This window comes from Polypterus senegalus, chromosome 6 (assembly GCF_016835505.1).
Source record: "Polypterus senegalus isolate Bchr_013 chromosome 6, ASM1683550v1, whole genome shotgun sequence".
Classification (NCBI taxonomy): Eukaryota; Metazoa; Chordata; class Cladistia; order Polypteriformes; family Polypteridae; genus Polypterus; species Polypterus senegalus.
Window position 1 is genome coordinate 99,788,497 of NC_053159.1, and position 12,008 is coordinate 99,800,504.

The window sequence follows — 12,008 nt, forward strand, 5'->3', positions numbered from 1 at the left end:
AACCTTGAACAACAGAGAAAACTAACACTGCAAGAGTTCGCGCTATAGCCTTACGACCCCGCTTCGCTAAAAACACCTTTTTTAATGAATTTTAAGCACAGGGAAAAAAATGAACATTTGGAAAATTCGTAGTCTAATAAACAACCAAGAAAAGTAACAATGCACGCGTGCGCCTGTGTGCGTGTGAGTGTGTGTTTCTGACTCTGTCCCGTGTGTGTGTTTGTGTGTGCGTGCGTGCGTGTCTGTCTCTGTGGCGGGCCTGCGTGTGTGTGTGTGTGTGTGTGCGAGCTTGTCTGTCTCTGTCGCGGGCCTGCCTGCGTGCATGTGTGCGCGTGCATGTCTGTCCCCCATGCGGGCCTGTCTCTGTGTGTGTGTGTGTGTGTGTGCGTGCGTGACTGTCTCTCGCGCGGGCGGGCCTGTGTGTGTGTGTGTGTGTGTCTGTCTCTCGAGGGGCCTGCGTTTCTGTCTGTCTGTCTGTCTCTCGTGCACACACACCTGTGTGTGTCTTTCTGTCTCTCTCTCTCTGCACACACAGAGAAAGCACAGGAAGAGACTGAACACGTGCTGTGCCATGCGCACTTTACCAGAAGACACACACACACACGGACACCTGGACGCACACAGGGGTTTTATTAAAGAGGATAATAGCAGTTCACTACTCAAAAAGAGAAGCACCCGGACTCAAAACTGCAACCTTTTAGTTACAATGAAGCAATTCTTAGCTTTGCACCATCCAAGAAGACATATAAATTTTCTGTCAATTGACACTTGACCTTGGGTTTTTAACTCATTGGCAGCAACATGTAAATTAAATGTTTATTTTTCTTTGGTTATATTCTTGAATAAAAGCACACATGTTTATTTGATATTTGGACTAAAGTCTTCACACATTATACACTTCATGTCATTATTACTAAAACATGGAGAACATTTCTGTTTTAAGTATGTGTTCAGCATTTCTTGTCTCTCATTTCCTGTCATCCTACATTTACCAGATCGTTGTAGACACGGAACACATATGAAATGAATGTGTTCCAAATAACGATATAGTATTTATAAAATGTGTGATTTTGCTTGGCTTCTCACTTTGTACAACTCCAAACAACTGACACACAGGTAAGCAAACTTGAGCTGAGAAAACTGTGCGCCATTGGGGGATGTGATAGCAGGCTGCTTGCTGTTTGCTGCTTATCAACACATTTACAGGACAATTATGACGTTGATGGGAGAGGTGAGAAGCGATTTAAGGTGGGACAGGTCTATGAGTTTTTTCGTAGGCTCTGGTAATTCTAGTGTTAAACCAACAAATAGTATGTTTTTCCTTGCCTCCACTTGGTATTTGCTGAAATTCTTCTATTTCTCCCCATTCTTTTGCCATTGCTATTTATATTGATTTGCATATTCAAAGAGGTGTAAACCTGGGAGGAGATGGGGCGGGACAGCAGTTACTTTCACGCTAACCAGGATTTATGGAGCGGAAGAACATGGAAGTTGGCGTTTGCACAGATGCATCTGGATTTTTTTGTGTGTAAGCACATTTCCGCCTTTGTGCTTACGCCATGTTATAGTGTGAATTCTATGCACGCCATTATGCATGAGGCCCCTGATCAACTGTCCTCCTAACAAAGGGTCTATCTGATCTGGCAAACTGTAAATGTCTCAGAGAAACAATTGGCTTATCCAGCTTTCTTGGACTTTACAATTAGATAGTTAGAGAACTGTTTAAAGATTTGTATTGTTGGAAATTAATAATTAAAAAATATCAATCTATATGCTAGATAGGGCAGCATGGTGGCGCAGTGGTAGCACTGCTGCCTAACAGTAAGGAGACAGGGGTTCGCTTCCCGGGTCCTCCCTGCGTGGTTTGTATGTTCTCCCTGTGTCTGCGTAGGTTTCCTCTGGGTGCTCCAGTTTCCTCCCACTGTCAGACAAACACAGGTTAGGTGCATTGGCGATCCTAAATTGTACCTAGTGTGTGCTTGGGGTGTGTGTGTGTGTGTGTGTGTGCATGCCCTGTGGTGGGCTGGTGCCCTGCCCGGGGTTTATTCCTGCCTTGCGCCATGAGCTGGCTGGGATTGGCTCCCTGTGAACCCTGTGTTAGGATATAGAAGGTTTGAGAATGACTGACTCACTGACTGATAGATATTATTCTCCTGTACAGAGGCTGTTGCCCCCTTCCTCTTTTGTGCCCGTTGCTCTTTGGATAGGTTTCAACTTTATGCTGTCTAGCCTGACATCTGTCTAATATATCTTGATTCTTTGTTTTAATTTCAGTTTTCTTTGGTATATTGTTCAGCCTTATTTTTGGCCTGTCATTAGCTATCAGTGGCCATTGTTTTTGTATAACCGCAGATAATCCTGTACACATCCTGAGCTTTCAATCACCCTTTCTGAATTCTGTTTAAACAGCATAGACAGTTATCTCTGTGTTTGGTAAGCAGTGTTAATTTCAGGGGCTTTTCCAAAAACCCTAACAGATGATGAGATCTTGAACTTGATATAAGACACCGTTTTGCCAAGGAATAATTACACATAAGGTGAATCAGAATGAAAAACTACTTAATTACTTGTTTCCTGCACTCACTTCATCTAGCATAGATAGATAGGTAGATAGACAGATACATAGACAGATAGTACTTTACCTGTTCCAAGAAGAAATGTAGCTTTTACAGAAACATGAGAAATACAGAAGTATTATAACAAAGAGGTCAAAGGAAACTACCGTGCCAAGTATTGCACATCATGTCTGCACACACAGCACAGCACCTTAAACATGCCAATCAACCTAAAAGCATGTCTTTGTACTGTGAGAAGACACTTAATTCCACAGATTTGCTTCAGCAAGTGAAGGCCATGCAAACTCCACACAGAAGCAGCACCAGATGGGACTTCTTGTAAACTAAAATCCAAGCATTTTAAACTGGCAACTCTCCTCAGTACTCCAATGTCAAGATCCATGATATTAGAAATGTAGCTTGTGTGTTAAAGTAACAGAAATTTAAGGCACACACTTGAACACTGCATGATGCAAAAGCAGAATCAGAGATTAGAATGAACAGCAGTAGTCAGGATTGGGCACAGTCCCAAGCCCTGCAGAGAAAACTGAAGCTATCAGCTTAAACTTAAAGATAAATGCCCAGCTCTGCTAATTTTGTTGCCTCTTTCCTTAAAACTTAACAACAACTTATTTTTAATTCTGTCATCTTTATTGACTTGGACATCATACACTGTACAAATGAGTTATTGAGAAAAAGGGCTAGGCTTTTATTCCTATGCCGCTGGTTTATTACAACAGGAAATTTGCCTTTAAATTAAAAAGACAAATAGCCCTTGCAAATAACAGTCGAAAGGAAGATGTTGCTGTTGCAAGAGATGATGGCTCTTCTCCTAAAAAAAAGTACTTCAGACTCACATTCCATCTTAATGGACCCTGGACTCAAGGGGATCTTGAATGCTGCATTAAAGGAATACCCCACCCAAAAAATATCTATATATATAATTCTCTAAGGCAAGACAACCATGGAAAGCACGCCGGAAGGGGCGTGGATTCATTGAGCTGCCGACAAATAAAACACCTATGGCGCACGCAGGATGGAGCCACGCCCACCAACTCCAAGACCATTGGATACGAAGACAACTCGCAGAGCCACGCCCACCAACTCGGACGCGACGACACAGAAGATACAGCGTCATTTATATTCGTCTGTCGTAGAGGCCACATGCACCTGCACGTTGACTGTTCATAGAGGCATGTTTCTCGCAGAGGTAAATCGCCATATGCAGAGTGTAAAACAGTTTGCGAGGGGTATCCCATGGGATCTTTAAAACAATCCTTTACAACTGAGGTTAAAACACAATGAAGTAAGCAGTCTTTAAAAACCGAGTTTTCGGTTACGATGCACAACCGCGTGCACCATAGCAAACTGTTTTACACGCTACATACAGCAATTCGCATCCGTGACAAACATTCGTCGTCTTAGATGCTCCTGCAAAAATACGGAACACGTTCCCCTGCCCACCAACACTCCTTTTTCACCGGTCTGCGTCTACCCTCGCTCTCCAGGCATTGACACTGCCTGCCCATGTGCCCGGATGCAAAAACTCACCGACCACCCAGTTAGCCCCTTTCATCTGTGCTAGGAGTCCACATGCACGTCTAAGCCACGTTGACTTTTCATTATTCTTTTCGGTTTCGACACCCGACCGCATCCACCATGAAAAACCATGCGAAAGGAACAACGAAGCCCCGCCCAGAAACTCTACCCCTCCTCCCATGTGCTCAGGAACGCACCTCAGACCACTGCCCACCAAATCAAACAGCTAATCAAACACATACTCACTCCATTTGGTCTGTGCTGCGGTCCAAACCCAGCTGAGAGCCACGTTGACTATTCTTTTTCCCTCCATGGCTACCGCTTCAGATGGATTTCATGGAAACAACACTTCTTTCAATGTTATAGAAATTTCCTGCTTCAGGTAACTGTTTGTTTCTGTCAGTCAGGTTTTTTTGGAGAAATGTTATTAACGAAACTGTTACTCTCAAACTTCGTAACATGGCTGTCAGATTTGTTTGCCAACATTGGGATAACTTCGGTGACGTGGTGTTCGTTGTTCTTAGTCACAGAGGCATTGTTATACAGTCTGCTCAACAATACGCTGATTACATGAATACGTCCAGAATCTATGGTGGCGAGGCAGAAATTGTGGCAATGTCCCAATTCCTTCCAGCTACTATCAGCATTTACTTCCAAGAACGTCCGCATGCATCTCCTCGAGTTTACAATCCGGCCCAGTGTCTCTTCATATCCCTGCTCTTTAGCGGTCCTTTGGATCATGGGCATTACGAGGTTCTCATGCCTCTCAAATACCCATGTGATTACCTTCTGGTGACATCTTTTGACTCTGTCGGTATGTGCACACAGCGTGCACACCCACTTGCTCGCCACACTAATGTGACGTCACCTGCCCACTCTCCTCTTCCTGAAAATCATTTAAGGACACCCTCCCCTGAACACACGCATTCCACACAGGACTTTCAATGCACCTTTTGTTCCAAAAGCTTCAGAGTGCACAGATATCTGAACGCACATTTGAAAAAACACAACACTAACCGAATGATGCAATGTGAACATTGCCAACAATGCTTCGAGACAACTCGCGCTCTCAAAAAACACTTACGAACTCATTCCACTCTCACCTTCAATTGCACATTTTGTACCGAGGACTTCACGGGTGAGATGGATCTCCACAACCATATGCAGATCCATTCAACACAAAGATTTGTATGCAAAATTTGCGACAAACACTTTCACACACGCAGATACCTTACTAACCATCTCAAAACACATTCCTTGATGAATTCTTTTCAGTGTCAACACTGCTCCAAAACCTTCACACGCCAGAAATATCTCAAAGCACATTTAAACACACACATTCCACTCAGCAAACGCATTCCAAACAGATCTTTGAATGCACGATTTGTTCAAAAACGTTCCGAGTGCAGAGATTTCTCAACATGCATTTAAAAACACACTCCACTGAACGAATTATGCAATGTGAACATTGCCAGCAATGCTTCGACACAACTCATTCCAATTCCCTTCAGTGTCAACACAGCACTAAATCGTTCATGCACAAACATCACATTCACTTTTCTGCAGCTTTTGAAGAAGATACCGCCTTTCACGTCCAAGAACATAACATTGGCCTTCCTACCGCACGATGTGCTTCTTGCAATGCTCTTCATTGGCCAGCAGAGGTCAACAAATCCGGACATTACACTAAGTGCTGTCATGCCGGCAAGGTGTCTTTGCCACCGCTATCCAAACCCCCTCTTTTATTAGAAGACCTCTTAACTGGCAAGAACCCGCTGTCCCAAAATTACTGTGATCATATCAGGGAATACAACTCTGCTTTAGCTTTCGCCTCAATGGGCGCACACATCGCTCAACTATCTGGACAAGGACCGTATGCTTTCAAAATCCACGGTCAAATTTATCACCAAGTCTCTCCTTTATATAACAATCCTGACACGTCACCACAATACGGTCAGCTATATATCTTCGATTCTGCTGAGGCTACCAGTCACCGTTTGCAAAATCAATGTAATTGTGCTTGCAGTGATATTTTGTTGCTTCAACTAGACAACATGATATGACAGTTTAATCCTTTCGCAAAGTCTTACATGCAAATGCATGACATTATCACTCACGGTAACCCTGTTACTGCTGTACAAACGGTGTTCATGGAAAATCCAGGTCTGGATATGAGAAGGTATAACGCCCCGTCCCGTCAAACTGATGTTGCAGCTATGTTTGTAGGTGAAGACGGGGAACCTCCTGCACAACGCGACATTTACATATATCAAAGGGGAGATGCTTGCAAGCGTATCTCTGTTCTCAATATGATTTGTGACCCCATAGTTTATCCACTGCTATTCCCTTACGGAGATCCAGGCTGGCACATACAATTAACCCATGTAATTAACATTTGAAAAATCGGTAATGTAATAAATCAGCAAGAAAAGCAACATTGTAACAATGCACAGTACGAACCAACACACAATCATCTGTGACTGAAAACTGGCGGACTGCAATCGGAAGAATGATCAATTGTCCAGGGCGGAGGTCATGGTGATGTGCTTTCGCAGTGACAGCATCCATAAGTCCCCTGTATTGCTCTACACGCATATCTTGTTGATGTGAGTGAAGGTAATGTAGACGCGCGCCTTCTGTTCTGACATATGCGTCAACGATGTATTTCTGGAAGAGTTTGCCACTGGAATGCAAGACACTAAATGAAGATCTCATGGCAAGCCTGAAAGGATAAAATTGGAGCTGTGTGACTCGCGTTCTTTTCGTGCTTCGCTTTTCCTCAACATGGGTTAATTATATGTGCCAGCAAAAGAATAGTCAACGTGGCTCACAGCTGGGTTTGGACCGCAGCACAGACCAAATGGAGTGAGTATGTGTTTGATTAGCTGTTTGATTTGGCGGGCAGTGGTCTGAGGTGCGTTCCTGAGCACATGGGAGGAGGGGTAGAGTTTCTGGGCGGGGCTTCGTTGTTCCTTTCGCATGGTTTTTCATGGTGGACGCGGTCGGGTGTCGAAACCGAAAAGAATAATGATAAGTCAACATGTCTTAGATGTGCATGTGGACTCCTAGCACAGATGAAAGGGGCTAACTGGGTGGTCGGTGAGTTTTTGCGTCCGGGTACATGGGCAGGGAAACGTGTTCTGTATTTGTGCAGGAGCACTAAGAAGACGCATGTTTGTCGCGTATTCGAATTGCTGTATGTAGCGTGTAAAACAGTTTGCTATGGTGCACGCGGTTGTGCGTCGTAACCGAAAACTCGGTTTTTAAAGACTGCTTACTTCATTGTGTTTTAACCTCAGTTGTAAAGGATTGTTTTAAAGATCCCATGGGATACCCCTCGCAAACTGTTTTACACGCTGCATATGGCGATTTACCTCTGCGAGAAACATGCCTCTATGAACAGTCAACGTGCAGGTGCATGTGGCCTCTACGACAGACGAATATAAATGACGCTGTTTCTTCTGTGTCATCACGTCCGAGTTGGTGGGCGTGGCTCTGCGAGTTGTCGTCGTATCCAATGGTCTTGGAGTTGGTGGGCGTGGCTCCATCCTGCGTGCGCCATAGGTGTCTTACTTGTCGGCGGCTCAGTGAATCCACGCCCCTTCCGGCGTGCTTTCCATGGTTGTCTTGCCTTAGAGAAGTATATATATAGATAATAACACATAATCAAAACATAAAAAGTTAGGTGAAAGCTCATAACACATTGGCTGGCATAGTCTCTTCTGAGGATTTCATGAGTGATTTGTCCAAACAGAAGTCAGTGGCTGAGCCTAGATCAGAACTGTTAACCTACTTCTTCCAAACCCTTCCCCACTACAACACATGACCTCCACAGAAGTGTTCACAAAAAGCTCATTGAGGAGACTCTTCATTTCAGATATGCATCATCTATCACTAATTCAAATGCTGTACTTGCTATTTAAATTTCAGCACTGAGCAGAGCCCACCCAGGAGATGGCAGATGCTTAATCACTTGATGATGCAATGGATCTTTCACTAAGCACACTCCTGAGATTTTTTTCATCTTGAAGAAAAAAAAAATCAAATTGATGGCAAGCAAACTGTGATAGAAGGCAGACAACCAAGATAACAAAGTAGCCATCTTCTGAATGCTCCCAAAGGCTAAATGTGGCTTCAGGATGCCTGTCTGTCATGAAAGTAGCATCCAGCCCCAGGAAAGCACAGGCAATAAGGAGTGAAATAAAATTTTATAGTGCTTTAAGAACCTCAGAAATGGGATGGACTAAAGACCTGACAGCATTCCAGTTGCTCACTGCAAAACATTTTTTGCTACTTTAGAGAATTTAAGTGGCTCTATGGGACTTAATAAGAAATGACTTGATAGTTCAATTTGTTCTAATAGCTCGAGACGGTGGAAAATACAATGAAGCAAAAGGAGTGAAATTAAATTACAATAACATAAAGTGAGAACAGCAATAGGAAAGTGATAGCTTTACATGTGATCCTGCCCGGATGATGCTTTGGCTTCTAGCAACCCTCTCCTGGACTAATAAAATGAAGGAATGAAAACAAATACAGATGGATTTCTGATCAGTATCCCATGTCACACAGGCCTTATGCTTGTCATTTGGCTAACAAATATACTTGAAAATACGGAATTTCTATTTCACATTCCTGAACTGGCTCTCTGTGCAACTCATAGCAAATCAGTGTTCTAAATCAAATTGTAATTAAAAGAAAATATTTTACTGCTTTCTTCTTTTGAAGGTTTTTACCGCAGAAGTTTTTTCAGCAAAATGAAGTCTTAATCTTTTACATGATGACACTCCAAGAGTCTTGCCTTGTGCTTAAATAGTTTGTCTGTACTTCACCTCTGAGAGACTGTTTGGGTGTTCCAAATATAAAGAGGATATGGAAATTATTAAGTTTCTGTTAATACTGAAATTCTCAGTATTGTACCTAATAGTTCCATCTATTATCTCACACCTGAATGAAGTTTATTTATAATTCAGTGAAAGAAAATGGCTAACAAGGACATTTTATTTTCATTGTGCTTTTTGTGAAGGAGGAAATCATCATAGTGACATTCACACATGATTTTCAACAACATATACAGACGCTTACATTGGTACTAACAGTGTCAGATGATGGGTAAAGTACTTTAAAGAGAGGAATATGGACATAGTCAATCAGACCTTTAGTGATCACCTGCAAATTGGATCCACCCCATAACATAAAGGAAAAAAAAATCAGTGAGCTCATCAGTGAAAACATAAGTATGACAATCAGAAAAATGGCAGAGGATGGAACTACCATGTAGTCTGGTTGTTCTTGTATGAACAGCACAGAGTTCTACCACATGGAATTTGAAATTCGTAAAACAGGTAATTTCAGATCAATATATGGCAATTTCCAAGTTATGTCTTTATTGATTCTTAAACTGTATATTCTTATTACTTTAGAAAGTAAGTCTATATGTGTCAGTGCATGAAAGCAATGCAGGGACTAGGAACAAGAAGAGCACAAGAAGACACTGTGAAGGAAATAAATACATTAAATACATAGGGGATGTCCAATTTTGTGAAATGTAATACAAACTCTGGCCAGTAGGAAATCGGTATTGAAGATTTTAAATCATATTAGACAACCAAAGTAGGCCAAAAGGAAAGTGAGTGAGATTAGAGGGTTATAAATTATGCAATATTGCAAGATGTACTATAGCCGAGTAGAGGAAGACTTTATGTGAATGGATCTTGGAAAAGAGAAGGAGAATAAGCAAGCATGTTATGGTTCGTGCCAACAACTACAAAAAAAGGCCTGACCACTTGAAGTAGGCTGTGAGACCTACATCCTCAAAAAACATGAGACATGCAAAGCTCTTGGCCCCAGTAAACAAAACTATTAATTACTTGGGGACTCTGCCCCCTGCTCGTTTCACTCGCCAACCCCCCGGTCTGCGCTTCGTGCCAGCCACTTCACGTCTCTGCCATTCGCGTATGTGGATTTCAGTTCCACCAAACAACAAATCTTTTAATTCTCGCAGATACGCCTCTTCATTGGGAAGAAACACTACTTTTCCCTGATGGCAACACGAATTAGACAATATACAAATGTCTGACTTAAAGTTTAAAGCCAAACAGTATCAACATACTTCTGTCATATCACCTATGTCCATATATTCGATCTCTTTTTGCTGTTCTGTTATTTCACCATGTAATAATTTCCGTGTGTTACCGCTAATATGATCTTTCTTTACTATCAGTTTTTAGAGACTTTCGAAATTTAGTCCTTTCATAATCTGTAACCTGTTCTGCATGTGTATCGCGTTAATGTTTTTTTGGACCTCTTTACGATGTTCTACTTTGTCTTCTACTCTTTGTCTTTTATTTCCAACCCCGCATGGAGCTGGGAGTGCAGGAACTGTGTCTGATCATAGCATTCACACGAATGAGAAGTGCTTGGACCGTAGACGTTGTTCTAAATGTTTGAGAGGAGTGCATGACTTTTCAAAATCTCTTTGCATAAAGTCTTGTCTCACTGCACTTGAAATTGTCTCTAGCGGGACTTTAAATTATCTCCGAGAATGTCTTGTCCCAACATTTCCTTTTATAATAGAAAGGTTTATTTTATTTAACAAAATGGTAACATTCAGATAATGTCCTGCCTAGGTCTACTGGGGGCAATTTGAATTTGATTTAGGAAGAGAAAGTGAAACATACTCAAAAAACAAGTCAAGCCAGGTAGCCAATTAAACAAAACAATGGTTCAAATGGCAAATCTCAAAACATACTAGAGAAAAAAAGATAAAACTATTTAAACCATGAAATCTTAAGCAAAATAACACACAGAACAAAGTCTTTAGTGGAGTCTGCCTTCACAGATTACCAGGCAGTGCATGGTAATGACCGTTAAACTTTTGACCTGATTATATGTAGAGTTGTGACATCTGGTCATCTTTCAGTGGCAACCATCCTAGCAATGATATACAAAGAATCTATAAACTGGTGGCACTCATGAAAAAACAAAATGGCTCTGAAAATAATATCACTACTATGCAACAAAATTAAAACAATTTTAAAACAAAAAGGCATCCAATTAAATATTAAAAGGTTTCCTGTGTTGATGTGCATTGCATTATTTTGTATTGTATATTCATATTCCTGGCTACAAACTAAAATTTTGTGGTTGTAAGAATTTTTTTTTTGCTTAGGCTTTTAAACTTGCTGTCTGCATGACTATCTTTTCTGGTTTGCACCCTTGCCAGTTTTCTCAACCATGTATTACACCCTCATCCCCATCCTTTTCATTAGAATCTTCACAGTCTCATCTTGAGTCAGTACAGAAGTGAGACTGCAGGTGTGCAATGTAGTAGAGAATGAATGGGAATTTTCAATGTGATTCAGGCACATAAATTCAGCATGGTGAAGTTGTTATATGGAATAAATGCAGAGCAGGAGTCAAGGGCAGTTGTCACATAATTTGCAGATGCATCACAAAGACCCACTAAGACTGATAAAATGGAGGCTTACCTCAACTGGACTCCTTCAATTTTGTTTACAACAATTGTGGCAGTAGAATGCTTTCCTCCTGTTAAAACCTCTGAATTCACAGACCACTGCTGGCTCCGAGACTTGGTATTTAAAAGATTTACACCTTTCTTGGCCTTAACTCTGTTAAAGAAAAGGAAAAGAGGCAAAAGTTAAATTTCACTTTCACATTGGTAAATGAAAACACTTAGTAAGATTAAATAGTAGCATTAAAAGCATCTTAAATGCATAGTAGAAGTGTGTCATTGGTTACTGCTTCCTCATAACATAAGAAATGTGAAAATAAGAAAGTGCCAGTAGTATTTCATTGCCTTAGAGGAATACGAACCCCATGTACTTTGAGGTGGTTGAGAAAAATTTTTAATCTTATGTTTTCATGCAGTGTTTATGACATAATATAAATAAT

At 41.4% G+C, this 12,008-nt stretch overlaps 1 protein-coding gene across 1 annotated transcript in view; it reads right to left on the minus strand.

Annotated features, from left to right (window-relative positions):
* Window positions 1-12,008, minus strand: part of tmem132e (transmembrane protein 132E) — a 647,459-nt gene that overhangs the window by 80,000 nt on the left and 555,451 nt on the right. The window contains exon 3 of the mRNA XM_039756648.1: window positions 11,585-11,725. Within this exon, the coding sequence (XP_039612582.1) occupies window positions 11,585-11,725 (141 nt within the window). The remainder of the gene's footprint in view (window positions 1-11,584; window positions 11,726-12,008) is intronic.